General features: G+C 36.1%; 1 protein-coding gene across 3 annotated transcripts in view; it reads right to left on the bottom strand.

Annotated features, from left to right (window-relative positions):
- LOC138330306 (uncharacterized) overlaps positions 1-13157 on the bottom strand; it is a 50553-nt gene extending 37396 nt beyond the window's left edge. For all 3 annotated transcript variants that reach the window (XM_069277810.1, XM_069277808.1, XM_069277811.1), the window contains exons 1-6: positions 12837-13157; positions 10682-11816; positions 10056-10298; positions 9021-9158; positions 1427-1566; positions 868-1013 (exon numbers count right to left, since the gene is read on the bottom strand). In XM_069277810.1, coding sequence (XP_069133911.1) covers positions 868-1013; positions 1427-1566; positions 9021-9158; positions 10056-10298; positions 10682-11683 — 1669 coding nt within the window. In that variant the 5' untranslated portion in view covers positions 11684-11816; positions 12837-13157. The remainder of the gene's footprint in view (positions 1-867; positions 1014-1426; positions 1567-9020; positions 9159-10055; positions 10299-10681; positions 11817-12836) is intronic.
- Between the last annotated feature and the right edge of the window lie 5692 nt (positions 13158-18849).

The raw sequence follows: 18849 nt of genomic DNA, 5'->3' as shown, positions 1-18849 counted from the left end.
CCCTATTATGTTATTACACTATTCCGTATAAATTTATATTTGATAATTTGTAAATAAATGTAAAAACGTTTAAGTTTTAACAATTGAAATAAGGTGATAGCACACATATGTCAAACTTTATATCACGCGATTAACTTTTGAGACGATCCCCGTCAGAGTTCACATTCATCCTCAGCTCATCCTCACATTCGCTCAGTTGGCGGAAATGTCTATTAAAAGAGTTCTTTTGTATTGATTTGTTTGCCACTCCTTTATTCTTGAGGTGTTTTTGTGCCAATAGTCAGATGACCGTCTAGGTCCTAGGGACCTTTTGTATATATGGGTGTCACGGTTGCCGAGTGGTTAAGATGTCTCCACCAGCCCTCCACCCAAGGGTCGTGAGTTCGAATGCATTTGTGGCAGTTCCAGGCACTGACCGCTGGTCGGTAGTTTTTCTCCGGGTACTTTGGCTTTCATCCACCAACAAACCTGACACGTCCTTACATGACCCAGGCTTTTAATAGGACGTTAAACTAGTAAAACTCAAATCAATCATCTTTATATCCATTCTTTATATATAAATTAAGACTAGAAATATGCATCATTCAACCTTCAAGCTTTTGGGCTTTCATTTTTGAGTATCATCTATCATATAAGATACTTAGTAACCAAGATTGAATTGAATCAAGAATGTAATAAAATAGTGTTAAATAGCATTAAATGTGTACCGTCATACCTTGGACGAATGTTCTTTGTTAAATGTGCATAGCCCAACTGTTACAATGACTGACCGTTCCATTAAATATGACTCTCTATTTAATGTAGGAATGACCTTGACCGACTGCCGTTCCATTAAATGCGTACCTTTCATCTATTATACAGACTGACCTTGACCGAATGCTCCATATTTACATTTGCGCCAATCCAGACCTTCTCTACAGATAGGATCAAAGTTCCTTATTTTTGTACCATGAAATAAATGTCTCTCATTGAGTTGATCAAGTCCAAAATCTTCGATCATATGCTTCCTGGTTCTATGAAAAGATAAATATGGATAATGGATCTAAATTAATTAACATATCAATGAGTTGTAATAAATTGTGACGATAATGGTTTATTATTTGGAGACATCAATTACAAATTAATTGATTGTGACGTCGTGTTCTACATCATTTTACTGAGACGTCACAATCGCTGGAAATGGAGTCTAATTGAAGGTAAATCGTACTTTACCCACGTCGTTTTTGTATCTGGAAATCCTAAATATGATATATTTAGATAATGTTATTAGGAAAACAACAGTCGCAATGATATTCGTTTTGAGATTAATTATCAGAATACACATGCAGGGTTCTCAATAAATCTCCTAAACATCTGTTGTCATTGTAGGAGACTTTTGTAGTGATGTCTCATTTAAAATTTTGACAACAAGTCCAAGAGTACCTACAGACAAAGCCGATGCCAAAGGTGTGGATTCTGTACCCTTCTAATGGCTGTGATACCACGGCAAGCCATGCTCACTGAAAACAATGTCTTGATGTGGCGGTATTCTTCACATTTCTCCTCCAGGGTAACGATTAGATAATCCTAGAAATAAAAATAAAATACTTTCAAAATAAATCCCTACAAGGTATTAAAATCTGATCAAAAAAGGAAATTTTAATATTAATTTTCTATTTCTCTCAAGTTTAATCATCTTATTAAACCAACTTAATAATTTTTTGTCTGTCGTCTCCGATTTGATACAAGCTCTCTGATTGACTCTGAGAAGCGCGTGGACCTATCAGAGAGCTTGTATCAAATCGGAGACGATACACAAAAATGGCCGAGATCGGTGATAATCTGTCCTGCATGACAATAAATAGAGCGTAGGGATCGCTAAGGGGTACCAATGTGCAATTTTTATAAGTGAGTTTATATTGATGATCTGCACTTCAGGGATGCATTCGTTTAATGTTTTATTCGGTCTGTGCTCATTAGGGAATCATGACCTGAGGATGTAGCGTGTACTATTCCGACTAACGAGTTTCACACGAATCCTCGTAATTCAACTTTCGATATGAAATAAAATTCGCCCATAATCCCATTATATCATATGCCATAGTGACCAGTAAGGAATTGTCTTCAATGCAAGCTATTAAATATCCAGATAAGATGATTTTTGTAGTGTTCAGAAGATTTTAAAATTAATTACCCCATTTTCCCGAAATGGGATACAAGGCTAAGTAAAAACCTTTCAGCATTTTTAGTTTTTTTTGCGCGTCGTAAACCTGTGCACATTCGGAAACAAATCAGTTGTAATGAAAGTGAGATTAGTTGGTTTTACTGTGATATGTCAGTCCACTGTGGTGTAACGTTAGACTGGCCATCAGACCCTAAGTTGTTGATCAGACTTTCTCAGTAGAGTTCTTTACTAGATTATCTCCCCCCTAGTTTGAAAATTAGTATCAGACAAAGTACAGACAAAAATAGCCAAGACATTTTTTTTTCAATATTCTAGAGACTGGTTGCCAGTCTAATGAAATGTGTGCGAAATATTCAATCTCGTTCACTATTACACATTGTGGTCGGAAGTCTTGTATTTCGAAATAATGGTCTCCATGAAAGCTGGGTCCACGTCCCGAGACTGGGTGCACTGCTCTCATGCGGATGCACACCGCTTTTGGGGGTGTGATGTGCGTCTGCTTGATATCAGTGTAGCTGAAGGCTTTCACAGTAGCTCCAATTTGAGCCAACCTGTTTGCCGTGGGTTGCATCTCGTATCCGGGGGAAGAAGGTCCTGGTGGTTGAATAGGTTTTGCTCTTTTTTCTTCCCTTTTTTACTGCTACACACTACTTTGGCTTCAGACTCCGGTTAGACGAGAGGTAATATGGGCCCTGTATTATCAATCGGCTGGTCATGCCGAGCCCTTGGTTCGTAGATCTCCATGAAGGCGGTGGCTTAGGGTCAATCGGGAGTTTAATTTGGATTGTCTTGATTCTGATCGATCTTGCAGGTGTACAATCTTGCGAGCGTGCTGTCGCAAGCCTGATTTGAATTATGTTTGTTCGAAATATTCTTCCGAGTATACTATCTGTGTAACCCTGACACTTTGACATTGGATATCCATGTCATCATGAGTGTCCCCCTGTTGGGCTCCGAGGTGGGTGGGGGCACAGCTAGCGAATTGTAATTAACTCTAAAAGATGGCTTCCAAAAACAAACAAAATGAACTACAACCAAAATCTCTCCAAAAGGAATCAACCACAAATCAACAAACAAAAAGCGGTACAACAAACACATTCCCACAGTTTCTGGTCATGTCCTCTACACAGAGTGGCAAGACCACTGCAGGTTTATCACCCTTAATATTGCGAAAGGGCATCAAAGGCATTGCTGGAGATGTCAAATCTGTCAAGCCTTTGGGATCGGGTGATCTCCTAATAGAGGTTTTCCGCAAGCAACAAGCGGAGAACCTCCTTGGAACCAACAGTTTTGCCGGCCTCAGAGTGTGTGTAAAACCACACTCATCATTGAATTGCAGCAAGGGGGTAATCAGGTGCCCAGCCTTGCGCAATGACAATGAGGCTGACATACTGTCATACTTCCAAGAGGAGAACATTCCGGTCTCTCATGTTAAACGCATCATGACGAGAAAAAGTGGGAGCTTGGTCCCAACACACACTTTTATCTTAACATTCGCTACACCAACATTACCACAGAGCGTAACTGTTGGATACCAACGTTACAATGTCACTGTCTACATCCCTAATCCATTGAGGTGCCGTAACTGCCAGAGGTACGGCCATCATGAGAGCAATTGTAGACAAAATGGAAAATGGTATGTCAGTACTGTGGCCGTGAAGGTCACGACGAAAAAGACGAATGTGACATTGTCAACCGTCACTGCGTCAATTGCGGGGGTGACCATGCTGCGTCTGCTCGCACCTGTCCTGCCTGGACTCGGGAGAGGGAGATATTACGGGTCAAATATACCCAAGGTGTCTCTTTCCCCGAGGCTCGGAGGATAGTCGAGCGTTCAGACCTGAATGTGGCAACCTATGCTCAGATAACCCGCGCAAAGACGCCTGTTGACAGTGTCACCGTCAAACATGCGTCGGTCCAGGCCTTGGTTGACAAGCCTAACTGGGACAATGATGTCCCAGATATGGCTGATGCTAAGGCCTGTAAAGTAATCATTGGGGACCCGAACAGGTTCAAGTCGGGTCCATCTAAGCCACAACACAAACCACAACAAAATCCACCTGCTGGGCCACCTGGAGCTAAAACGCCAATCCCACCGGCGTCTCCAGGACTTACACAACACCAAATTCAAACACCGAACATCAGAAAAAAAGTTACCGCCGCTCGTCATAGACGTGCTACATCTTCACCGTCTATTGACGTTAAAAAACTCCCCGATAAAGCAAAGCGTCCAGCAAATACACCACCGCAGGAGCAACGCCAGACCAAAACCACCAAGGTAAAGCTGGCGAGGCTCCCTGCACTAAACAACAAACCCAGTAAGGGATCAGATGACCCTATCCTTGGACGGAACATCTATGATGTTCTATCGGACGACAGCGAGTTTGGTGACAACACATTTATCGCCACCAAACAACCTGCTTCAAGTAGTCCTGTCGGTCCGACAAACTATCCTCAAGGATCAATATAGAGACAAACACTATCATACAATTGAACATACTCGGATTTAAAGCGAACATAGAAGAATTAAAACATCTTATACAAACAAAAAACCCATCCATATTCTGCCTTCAAGAAATAATGCTGAAAGACACCATCAATCTCCGACAATTTACACTATACACCAAAACTCCAACAACAGGTGGCCGCCCATCAGGTGGTGTGGCGGTGCATAAAAACGTTCCTCACAGACACATTCAGCTAGATACCACCTTGCAAGCTGTTGCTATAAGCGCAACTCTTCACCGAAAAATAACAGTCTGTTCTATATATTTACCTCCAAATACTCCATTTAGTTGTGATGAACTGAGTAACATCGTATCACAACTACCAGTGCCATATATTATCATGGGTGACTTTAACGGTCATAATAGCCTCTGGGGCTCCCCAGGCACTGACGATAGAGGTAGACGTAGCGAAGATTTTATTAATAAAAACAGCTTATGTCTTTATAACACCAATGCCCCAACATATTTGCACCCTGCCTCTGGCTCGCTTACCCACATTGATCTATCGTTGTGCCATCCATCAATTCTTCTGGATTATGATTGGAGGGTCAACGATGATCTTTGTGGAAGCGATCACTTTCCAATTATATTAAAAAAACATAGGGTCACCAAAACTTGAGGAGCCGATTCCTCGTTGGAATTTACATAAGGCGGACTGGGTTCAATTTAAAAATTTGTGCGCAGAGGAGCTCATTGAGGATAAATTTTTGAACCTCGATGACCCCATTAAAATTTTCACAGAAGCGCTCACTTCTATCGCTACAAAAACCATACCACCAAAATCCGTGCCAAAACCAACAAAGTTTCGTCTCTCAAATGATTCATTTATCAATAGATCTGGTAGAAATTCCGCTCTGAGGCGGTACTTGGCTTCGCCAACCGTCTCAAACTATAACAATTTTAAAATTTGGAGAGCAAAAGCTCGAAGGTCTATCAAATCCGACAAGAAAAGTACTTGGAAAGAGTACGTCTCAAAAATTAATTCCAATACATCTTCGAAGAAAGTTTGGGAAATGATTGGTAAAATCAGTGGGAAAAGAAAAGCAACACCATCCTCCCACCTCATTAACAACAATAAAATATTTTCTTCAAAATCCGAAATAGCTGACGCCTTTGCCAAAAATTTTGCTAAAAATTCATCTATCAAAAATCATTCCAAAAAATTTCAAAAATTTAAAAAGGAAAAGGAAAAGAGACGTCTTAATTTTAAATCCTCCAATAGTGAAAGTTACAATAGGCCTTTCGAGATACCAGAATTGCTCGAGTCCCTTGAGAAATCAAAGGACTCGGCAGCTGGACCAGACGAAATTCCATATATGTTTTTAAAACAATTACCAGACTCTTCACTAAAATGTCTTTTAACTATATTTAATCAAGTTTACTCTTCTGGCAAAATTCCCGAGTCTTGGAAGGAATCTACTATTATACCCCTTCCGAAGCCCGGGAAAGATGCTACTGATGCCAATAACTATCGTCCTATTTCATTGACGAGTTGTATTTGTAAAACTCTAGAACGTATGATAAATACCAGATTAGTTTGGTTCCTGGAATCAAACAATATTTTAAGTCCTTTGCAAAGCGGCTTTAGAAACCGCAGGGGAACGGTAGACCACTTAGTTAGACTAGAAACATTTATACGAGAAGCATTTGCCAAGAAAGAACATCTTGTGGCCGTATTCTTTGACCTTGAAAAGGCATACGACACAACTTGGCAATATGGAATCATGAACGATCTCCATGATATCGGTATACGTGGTAATTTGCCAAAGTTTATATCAAATTTTATATCTGACAGGCATTTCAAAGTTCGAACGGGTTCAACTTATTCAGAAACAGAAACACAGGAGATGGGCGTCCCTCAGGGTGGTATCTTGTCCGTCACACTTTTTGGACTACAAATTAACAGCATAACCATATGTCTTGGCCAATCTACGGAAGGGTCTCTATTTGTGGATGATTTCTTGATCTGTTACAGATCAAAAAACATGCACACTATAGAACGGCAACTACAACAATGTTTAGGCAAATTACAAAATTGGGCTGACGAAAATGGCTTTAGATTTTCAAGATCAAAAACTGTCTGTATGCACTTCTGTCAAAAACGAAAACCACACAATGATCCTGACCTCACACTCAATGGAATTAAAATTCCAGTAGTTGAACAAACTAAATTTCTTGGACTAATATTTGATTCGAAACTGTCCTTTGTTCCACATATCAAACATCTGAAGGATAAGTGCTCGAAGGCGCTGAACATTCTACGAGTTCTTTCCCATTCTGATTGGGGTGCAGACCGTGAAATGCTTCTACGTATCTATCGGGCACTTATAAGATCAAAACTTGACTACGGCTCTATTGTCTATGGATCGGCTCGCAGCTCCTATCTACAGATGCTTGACCCTATACAGAATCAGGGACTGCGTCTCGCACTTGGAGCTTTTCGAACAACACCTGTGAAGAGTCTCCATGTGGAAGCTAATGAGCCATCTCTAGACGATCGACGAAAGAAATTATCCTTACAGTATGCTGCTCAACTGAAATCCAACCCCAAAAATCCTGCATTTAACCTTTTATTCAATCCACAACATCAAGAAATATTTACACAAAATCAAAAGCTCATACCAACATTTGGCATCAGAATTTCAAAATTGTTGCTGGAACTTAATATAACTTCCGACACCATTGACGAGTACACCGTATCGGATGTACCACCATGGCTCATTCAAACACCTGATATCAATTTATCTCTACATGCTACATGAGAGGGCAAAATCCAGTGCATTACCCGAAGAACACAAATCCTCCTTTCGGGAGTGCATTAGGGCTTTCCCTGACCATGTTCAGATCTACACTGACGGATCAAAAGATGGTGATAATGTTGCGGCAGCATGCTGTACATCTAATCACTGCTCCTCTATCCGACTCCCGGATATTGCCTCCATTTCCTCTGCGGAAGCATGTGCTATCGGTCTGGCGCTTGACCATATCGAAGAACACCGCATTGAAAAGGCAATCATCTGTTCAGACTCTCTTTCGGTTCTTCAGGCTTTGAAATCAAGAAGCCCTAGAAATACTCTAATCCAAAATCTTTTAATCCGAACATTTCGATTATCTTCTAAAACTCAAATTACTTATCTCTGGATTCCCAGTCATGTGGGTATAAAGGGGAATGAACAGGCTGATAAAGCAGCTAAGACTGCTCTTCGCCTAGCACAAACAGATTTGAAACTACCATATACCGACATCAAACCTTCAATTCAGTCAGCCATCAAACACCATTGGCAACAAAGGTGGTCTACCGAAACAAACAATAAACTGTTTAAAATTCAACCTACACTTAATCCTAAACTGTCCAGTCGGAGAGACCGCAGAGAGGAAGTTGTTCTCTCTTGGCTCCGAACTGGACACACATATTTTACACATTCCTATCTATTGAGAGGGGAGGATCCTCCTACATGCCATGCATGTGATTCTCCTCTCACAGTGGAGCATATTTTATTGCATTGTATTGATTTTAAACACATACGAGATAAATACTACGATGTCTCCGACATGTACACTTTGTTTCATGCCGTGAGACATAATCGTATTTTTAATTATCTCAAAGAGATCGGTATTTTAAGCAAAATATGAACGTTTTCTCATCATACATCGTATCAACTCAACATTTCATCGTTTCATCGTTTCATCAACATTGTGCATGAGTTTTCTCATGTGTTTTAGCCAAATTTATTTTATCCCATGCAAACCTTTTTTTTTATCAAATTAACGTTTACAATCTGTGTTTTAGTCCTTACTTGCTTTTTCTTACCCTGAACTTTTATGCTGATATTAATGCATGACTTGTAGTTTGGCCCTATATGACCTTAGTTGTCGATGGGCCGTAAAACTCAAACAAACAAACAAACAAACAAGTATTTCGAACTCTGACCTTTGCTAGTGGAGTAAAGTAACTTTTATCTAGAACTACCCAAAATCGCCTTTACAGTAGTTTGTTTACCGTTTTATTTGCATGGCCCTGTCTCAAAACCAATTTTGTCAACTCATCGGTAGTCAATTCAGTGTATTTATGCAATGTCAGTAGTATGTGAACAAGAAAAAGAATTGGTTAAGAGAAAAGTAATACTTGAAATAAGGCAGGATGAATATCAACCCTTGGGGTACAATTCTTAGGCTGTCAAAGAAGAAGGCTTGCCGAGAATTTGTAAACATAAGAATATCAATCCTCGGATTGGCATTTTCGTGTGGCAACTTCGAGAGATTTAAATTTCCTATTACTTCACAGCTGATATCGTTAATGAAATGAATATAATAATTATTTTGTTTTAGGTTAATCCCTAGTAACCTACCTTGTCACACTTTTGGGACATTTGATGCCAGTACGACGGAGGCTCCGGGTCCTTATCGTAAGTGTCTTTTAAAAGGACTGGCTTGGATTCAAGGTCCCAGTCCTCGATATGTTTCAGCCATGGAACCTTACGCCTTGTCTGTAATTAAAACAATACAAATTACATGTCAAAATCTTCCGTTTACTATTTCGGTGTATCTGTCTGGCATTTTCCTCCTTAATCTAAAGGAATTAAAATACTATAATCCGGAATTTTTTTTATACCGACCACATATGCTGATCAATGGGTCAGAGTCAATATTGAAACGAAGTTTATTTTCATTCACCAAACTTAATTAAAAACAGTGTATACCTAAGTCATGGGAACGAAGAAAAGCTCCAATCTGATGGTTTCGTTTAGTAAACACCTGGCCGATTATCATTTATATGCATTTTGTTAAAGTATGTCAAATTGTAGAATGGAGTATTCTTATGGATTTGCAGTGTTTTACATTTCTGAAGAAGTTTTCAAATACTATAAAAACATTTTTGTTTCTAATTTTGGTCATACATTTTGTCCTCTGGTCTTATGTCAGAGGTAAAAACATATGACAGAATGTGCCAGTTTATGTTGGCATAAGATTTGGATGGTTTGATTGCTAGGGTCATTTAAGGACGTGCTAGGTATTTCAGATCGGGGAAAGCCGTGCCATAGTATCTGGAGAAAGACCATCGACCTGCGGCCAATATACCTAATTGCTCATATGGGATTCGAATTCGCGACCCAGAGGTGGAGGGCTTTTGGTAATGTGTCGGGACATATTACATGTATATCTTAACCATTACAGTATCCATGTCTTAGTAAAACTAAATCTAGGTATGAGTCATAACTGTCTTTATTTAATTGGTTATTTATTATTTTCTATTTGGGGTTTAATGAAATATTGCTGAATTTCTTCTGATACTGTACTTATACTGTTATCAATGAGTTTGTATTCGTTATTCAGAGTACGGCTTCTGTCTTTCAGCCGTCCACCTAATGACTATATTATCATACCTTTGTATTAGAGCTAGAATCACTTTCAATATGCCCTCTGACAGATAGGCTGGGTTTGATACCGTTGTTAACATTAGCATAGTTTTCTGGTTCAGAAACAGCCTCATTCTGAGATGATTTTGGATACAGTCCATCGACCATGCTACTTGCTAGATCATCCAAATGCACTTCCTTCCTGCGATGCATGATGGTTTCAATTCTTTTCTTTATCCACATTCGGCAAGCATCTGGAAACCATTCAATCTGCAAAAATCAGTAAATGGAAGTTAAGCGAAATTTTGACAACATTTAATTCTATTCAAATCGAGATATTTTTTAATCTTGGAGAAATATCAGTAAAACTTACTACTTCTCCCCAAATATTCATACTCTAAACGTTGGTAGACTATTAGTTAACTGTACCTTCACTAAATCATTAAATGTTGGAAAAATTTAATATTATAAATGAATATAGATTTCGGGTTCGGAATTCGGGAGCACGTTACTCTGGCATGATGTTAATGTACGAATATCACATCACCGTGTGTGTGTAAATATATCTATATATATATAACAAAAATTGTGATAATAATATATAGTTGTTGGAAACTGCCATACACATGTGTCAGCAGTAGATATATACCTACCATTTTGTCAATATACTCGTTGATGGTGGTATCCGGCTCTGTTGAATCGTCATTTTCTTGACCTAAGCTAATGACTTGTTCTTTACTCTGTGAAATGCTTGCCATTGATATTGTCTGTTCTCCTGTTTTATCTCCCGGAGGTGTCTCAAAATATTTCATTCCTTTTGACCCAGATGGTGTAGAGGTTTTATTTTCGAAATCCATACACATACCCGAATCTCCTTCAGTAGCATTCTTTTGACTTCTACTCAACTGCAATGGCGGTTTTGTTTCTGCTTTAGTTTGTTTACTCTCTTTGTTTACTTGAGGAGAAGCACCGTCATCACTTACATCACTTATAAGGAAGGATGAGTCAGAATTTAATTGGAATTTTGTCGTTACAGCCCTTGGTCTGTCAGGTATGTCGGGACTAGTACTGCACTGGACTGAATTATGAGGACCAACATCACTGTCCTCACCTCTGTTATATGATCTCTTTAATGTCAAATGAGTAACTGACTCCTTCTCGGGTGAACTTTGAATTTCTATCGCAGCATCTGACGAATCATTATGAAAATAGTCCTCTAACTTTTTATATTGATCTGCAAGTACAATTGCCGAAGGCACACTAGGTGTAAAAGGAAGACGTGTGGATACATCTGTGCTTGAAAAGTGCTTTGAATGCATTATTGACACTTGTGTCTGCCTACCTTGTGTGGGACTTTGAGAAATACTTGTGAACACTTCCTGAGGTTTTGATCCTATGTTATACAGATCATCAACACTCGACTCTGACTGGTTTTCTGATAAGGTACATTCGGTTTCTGTCTGTGTCTGAGCGGATGCAATAATGTTATTTGTCTCTGAACTTTGTTGTTTTTCACTGTCACATGTACGTGCCAGTTTATCAGTTTCTCGTTTAGGGAATGTTTTTTCTTTACATTCTTCTTCATTGTATGGTGATGATGATGATGATTCGCTATCTTCCATATCATCAGTTTTCTGTAATAATTGAAACATCATAGCGGTAATTTAGTGGGAACCCATAATGCCTCTGTTCTTTCCTCTAAAAGGTCAAGGTCATCATCCTCGTCAATACTACTCCTATCTAAATTGTATGGATGACGTTCTATAAGATGACTTGTATGTAGTAGAGCTGTAAATGAGGAAATATCGAAAGTTGAAATAAAACACAGTTATGGGACGTTACTACAAAACATCAATTATTCAAGTAAGACTCCCTCCTCTATGATCTATATAATCAGTTGGTATTTATACACAGACCAAAAAATGTGGAAATTAGTCATTTGGGCACCTCGGAAAATGGTCTTGTTAATCAGATGATATATATACAAAAGTGTCGCTTAGACAGGTTTGACTGTAATTATAAGAAAAAAACCTGTTGATGTACGAGAAATACAACTATGAACAGATATGATACCCATTGTATTCTTAAAGTTTACACAAAAGTTTAACAAGAATTAATCTCGATGTCAAAGTTTCTAGTGACAATGTTATTTGCATCACAATTTTATATTTTCTAAGTATATTATAAGTTTAGGTTAGACTGTACAATTGATATCGTCACATACGTAACAGTCTTACATTTGAGTATTCACGAAGATATCCATATACAGGATTATGTAAGATGAAATCGCATAATGTTGATTTAATCTATTTTATCAAGAACAAGTCTTCATAATTACCAACCCCTTACAACTGATTTAAGCACATGAGTCTATACACATGAAGTATTGATTTCTTGTCTCACTTTGATAAGATCAAAGTTAAGGTGTTATTTATTGACTACAGCGTATAGCCACCGAACACATTCAGCGCCAATCTCATAACTGAATGGGTTTTACCTATGTTCTATTTTAGTTCCATAGTAATATAATTGAGTTTTCAAATTTAACGAACAATGACACAATGAAGTTTCTTTCCATTTGGGTAACAATGTAATTTATGTTGGTGATGATACCATGTTACAAATATATGACGGCCTTTCTTGATAAAAACATTTTAAAAACATTTCCGTGTGTTTTTCTTTCACAGAATCCTGCATGTGGGTAGTATATTGGTTAATGACAGATAAAAATTACTTATTTCCCCCACTTAATCTCCATAATGCAAGTTAATAGCTTCACTGAAGTTATTTTACATGTTAATAACCTACCTTTTTATTGGAAATGTATACATCCATGACTGTCAAAATCACGAAAAACTGGCAAACTGTGAACGCGGAAGTTGATATGGATCCGAGCTATATATGTACCAGTGGCCTAGTTAAAGACCTCGGCGACTGATACCGGGTGGCAGGATGTGTATTGTGTTGCAATCCGTATTGCATGTGTGCGCTATAGTGTCCAATGGCGTGACTCAATGCCTTTTAATATACCTCTACTTTATTTACACTATATAAAAAATACTTTGTTAAATTTACTAGCTCCCTGCTTTTTCCAAAAACCTCTCTCAGCTGTGTGTTAGTCATCGAACTAGCACACCGCTGAAAGCTGGCACACCCTTGCACTCGGGTATTTCCGTTTAACCAATCAGATTTGAGGGGGCGGGACTTGTTTCCGATCACGCCATCAGTTGCTAGGTAACGTAACAATTGGACGGAGCTAGTTTCCGATCACGCCATCTCCGTTGACTTACTCAGACGACGTTAGTATCGATCGGAAACTTTTACCGAACACGTCGTCATGTTTATCTTGTAAGTGAGAGGCTTGTGAAAAAATGTAATGGGGTCAGAGGACAATACCTTTTACATGTACGTACAGTTGTTATTTATACATTTAGGCTACCTGTAAGTGGTTAACGTCTCGGAATTTCATCAATATTTATATATAAATTTCGTATTATGCCTATATATAAATGTTGAAATATCGAGAAATCATAGCGGAATCAAATCTTAACCTGCGGTTTGAATAGAAGCAAAACAAAACGGACATAGAATCACATTTATCATCTCAGAATAATTTGTATGTTTGAAGATAAGATTACATAGATCGATTACAATGTAAATAGAACTTCGGAACTGCACACGAAAACTCTTTTGTGACTAAGATTATGAAGAAGAGCGATCTATATGTTATCCGTCTAACGATATCTTACCTTTTAACGTTAAAATCAGGATAGTATAGTCGATAAACTGCGTATTTGTCGATATTGTACTTAGTTCGGTTTGCCGAAAGCTTGATACCGGGTGAAAATCAAAGTTTGGACAAACTAGAAAAAACTAATGTTGTCAGATCTTTGAATTTGGCTAGGCTAATATAACATGAAGCTACATGAATCTTTTGAGAAGCACATTACTTAACTCATACAAACGGACTGATATATGCCGATACGGTCTCGATCTTGTACTGAATAAAATGAGATTTCATAACAATAAATTGATTAAAACATTTTCTGTTCAACTCCGTTAAACTGTGAATATTTGACACTTAATATACATGTGTTTAAGGGAGATGCATAATTAAATCAAGATATTCCAATTTTGCCGGGTAATACTCTAATATAAAACTACAGATACAGAAATATTTTCATCTCTCCATCGCCCCACCCCTACTTTTCGTTCAATTTGTACATGTACAAGCTAGTATACAAATGTATTTCATGAATATTGCTTATGTAGATGTCTACATGTATCATGTTTAGCTAATATGATCCTCAATAAGCACTAACACGTTCGGGAAACAATATTTTATTTACTGTATACATGTACGATAAGACATAGGCCTAACTACTGTAATTAGATGATGCATGTATTTCCCGTTTTGAGAAAATACACGGAAGTACTCTGATTCAGTTGATCAAATACTATCTTACGAAAAAGCACATGTAAGCTAGTGCCAACATCAGTATTATATCTGTGATATAGAAACTAAACATGTACATGTAGGCATAGACTAATTATTTTCCTGTCTACAGTTATCAGCTGAACGTAGATCGAGGATTCAGAATAAGAGATTTTTTTCTTAGGCGTATACTTTCCGTATAGGTTATATTGAGGATCCAAAAATCTGTTTTAGTTTACTTCGGATAATAAATATATATCTACATGTATTAGATATGCAGATATCTCCTCAAAAAACATACAAAGACATACAGTTGTGTATGATGACATCGATTTTATCGACATTGTTGTGATCAAGTTGAAGTTATCAACTTCGATCGTTGTCACGTAGACGCTTTTCATCGTTACAATTTTGGCGCCAAATTCAAATTTATGCTTGAATATCTGCCTCAAACGACTATTGAAGCTAAGATATCTTGACGATGGAAAGATAGATTTTGATAAAATATTTTTCCGCTAAAACAATATAAAATCATGGATTGTCTAAAGGGTAATTGAAGTAGAATCTTTACACGGAATTTTCCATATTCGTTTTTCAGATATTATATCCAGGCAAAATAAAGGTTTATTTGTGCAATTTCTTAGCTTTGTATAGCAAGAAATCGGTGGCATCATGACATAAAATTAATAGGTGTAACAATTCATACTATCAGACTATTACACTTTATAATATTCAATATATAAGATGTTTCTTTATAAAAATATTATCGCTCGATTTCGGTCTAATAATATAATTGTGAAAAAGTCATTTTTTAGGGGGTAGGGGTATAGAAAGGCTAATTACTAAAAAATTCCGCGGTCAATTTTTTTTTAATATTCTTTCATCATTACCCAAACAATTGTTTTATTATGTGGACAAAAAATAAGGAAAATTAAATGACACGATTTTTTCGAAATTAAGTATTTAATTTGAAATTCAAATGCAAAAATTGGCCCTTTTTAGGCCTCATTTACACGCATTCGCGTGAAAAATTCACAATTATAATATTTTTTTTGAGTGAAAACGAGATTGAGTTCATTGATATCCATATAAACTTACATATTAAAATTTTGTTTGTTTGTAATATTTCAGTCAATTATCAAGCTTTGAAAATATGTGTGTAAAATTGTGTTTTGAGAAAAACAGACGGTAAAGTAGGGTTATTGAGAGTACAATATTTTTTAAACCGCACGGTCAAATTTCAAATAAAAGCCTTAATAAACAGCTTATCAACCAATCTTTCAATGAGCAAATTTTAAAGAAAATTAAACAAGGGGAAATTTTTAGGCCTAACTGTATCGAACCACCTTAATTACTAATAAAGATGCTCCACCGCTGACAAATGGTATTTTTTCACTATCAAAAACAGGGACAGACGATTTAGTATTTTTCTTCAGTTACAAAAGTTACTTGCTTTATACCATAACCACCAATGAAAAGTTTGAGCTTCTAATTTTACTTCAGGTTAGAAATATAAAAAACAATTAATTGCATCCCGAAAAAATTCCGTACCACTATATCTATATGGAATGAAGTACTGAATGTGCAAGCACCAAAGGCAAAATAAATCATTTCATATTATTTTTTTGTGTTAATTAGACTATTATATACACGATTAAACACCAATTATTGTTCAAATGATGAATATCATTTATGCTCTGTCGGCGGTGGAGCATCTTTAATACACTAATAAAACGCCTTGTAATATTACCTTGTAATAGTAACTATTGCTCATTTTTTGTTGACAAATGTGAGTTTCTTTGCAAAAAGAATAGCGTATTTACTAATAGGACTTCTGTTTCTGAAAATACATAGCAGGAGTATTATATTGTAATTGATGCTGTAATATGAGATGGATAATTCGTATATCTTTTTTTATATTTCAGCAATAAGTTAAAACACCTCCACCCTTTTTGTAATTTTTGCAATTCTGATAGATAAACAATTGTGCATTTATTTCGGGAGTGTGACGAAGTACAAAATTTTCTAGAAACTCAGATGAGCTGTTGGTTACACTTAATATTCCTTTTACAATAAATAAACATACTTTGTTATTTGGTAAGCTAGATAATAACAACAGTCCAGCCTTTAAAGTTTACAATCAAATTATTTTACTTTTAAAGCAGTACATTTATAGGTGCAGATGTTTATACAAATCTTTAAATATTCAATTTTTTTTCTATATTCTATTGTAGATCAATATAAAGTACAAAAAATTATTACCAACAAGAAAGGCCAGTTTATAAAACAAAGGTTTTAAATGAGTGGAAGAAGTGGGAAAAGCTATTACAATTATTTGGTTAAGACATGTTTATTTAATGTAATTTTAGTTGTTGCAATTATTTTCAATTATATAGTCCTTTCAACCTTTGTATCATTTTACATTTACATTTTCACCCCCCTTGCTAACGTGTTAAAATAAAAGATTTCTTTCTTTCTTTTTCTTTCTTTCTTTCTTTCTTTCTTTCTTTCTTTCTTTCTTTTTCCATCTCTCCTTTTTTCATATTTCATATATTCTGTATATAAAATGATTCAATAGGACTTTCATTGCTCTTAAGTTCACCGTTTTTCTAAATCTTCTGTCTTTTTTATGTCCTTGTGTGTGTAAGTGAGTGCATGCGTAATGTAAGATTGACGGTATATATATATGGTTAAGATGATGAAATTTAATCTTTATGAATTATGAGTGTATGCAAACGGTCTTGTTTGTCTTCTCTTTGTCCATGTAAATGTGTAATAATAGGGTTTGTTAGGGGTATGTGTGTGATACCATTAAAAGATGGATATATGAGAAAAAATGTATGATGTATGTGTCAGGAATGTAAGAGCCTGTGTGATTTGATTATATTTATTAATAAATGCTTTGCTTCAAAAACAAAACAATTCTACGTGTGGCGTGCCGAACGTTGCAAAATTCAATAAGTAAAAACATTTGTGCGAAAAAAATGTGTTTGTAATATATCGTTATATGTGTTCATTATTTTTAATCTGTGTGTGTGAGAAATATTTGTGTGGTTTTTTTATATGTATGTGTGAAAAAAATGGTTTGTGTGTAAAAACGTATATTTGTTTGTGATTTTGTTTTATATTTCCGTGAACAAAATTTCTTTGTGTGTGTGTGAAAAAATATTTGTGTGTGTGTGAAAAAATATTTGTGTGTATTTTTTTATATGTGTGTGTGAAAAAAAATGGTTTGTGTGTAAAAACAATATATTTGTGTGTTTTTGTGAAAATCACATAATTATATATTTTTACAAATATATTTTTCACACACACAAAGAAATTATTGAACAAAAAAATTATTTTAACATATAAATATTTAAAAAATACACAAACATTTATTGCTTTTACAAACAAATTAAATATATTGAACACATATAACGATATATTACAAAACATTTTTTTCTTTACACATTTCATTTTACTTGCAATTAACTGATATTACATACATTACATGTAGGATTAAATGTGTTTTAGCTGTGTTCAATTTTACCACTATAGTAATATAATCGAATGCAGTTGTGACTGCCCATTTGAGTACCTATGCACCTAGTTATGTTAGTAATGGTGCCATGTAAATATTATGACGCCCCTTTTTATGAAAATGTTGAAAACAACTTCATGCGCTTTTCTTTCACATATTTATGTATTTGGGTAACTTAATGATTGCGTAAATGAATATACGTTATATTCCTAATAGGTCTCTATAATACAAATTAACAGCTTCACTAAAGTTGTGGATATTATATCTTATGATTTCACACACGTCGTTATTGTTTGTTATTTTTTTAATCATTACTGTTTGATAAATTTTGAAGTTATTTATCTAGATGTTTTGATGAATACGGTAACCAATCTGATTGAAATACAAATTCTTATTATCACTTTCTTTGATAAGAGGATCTGACAACATCCAACTATTGGTTATGTTCTGATGATCATCCTCAAACTGTTGTTTCCAGAATCTTGGTAGTGAATTTCAGGGACGAAAAAGTTAGAATGGGCTGTCAAACTCATTTTCGTGTACGTTGTCATCTCGCCAAAAGAGCACAACAACGCTTAATATATATATCAAAGAAACACATACTGGCGAGATGACAACGTACACGACATTTCGTCACAGTATACATATACTGGCCATAGTCGTATAGGATGTATACTGTGACGAAATGTCGTTTTCAATTGATGAAGCTATGAGAGGAAAATAATTTGATCTTAAGTACAGATAGTATATAAGTCACCAGAACGTGGGCCCATGTGGAATGTTGTCTTGACCCGCTTGATTAATTTCAACATGAGATTTACGCTCAAGATCGACCTCAAAATTGACTATTTTTCTAAGTCGCC

The sequence above is a fragment of the Argopecten irradians genome, chromosome 8 (genome assembly GCF_041381155.1).
Source record: "Argopecten irradians isolate NY chromosome 8, Ai_NY, whole genome shotgun sequence".
NCBI classification, from domain to species: Eukaryota; Metazoa; Mollusca; class Bivalvia; order Pectinida; family Pectinidae; genus Argopecten; species Argopecten irradians.
The sequence above is the reverse complement of the archived record's forward strand: the minus strand, read 5'-3'. Positions and strand labels throughout refer to the sequence as shown.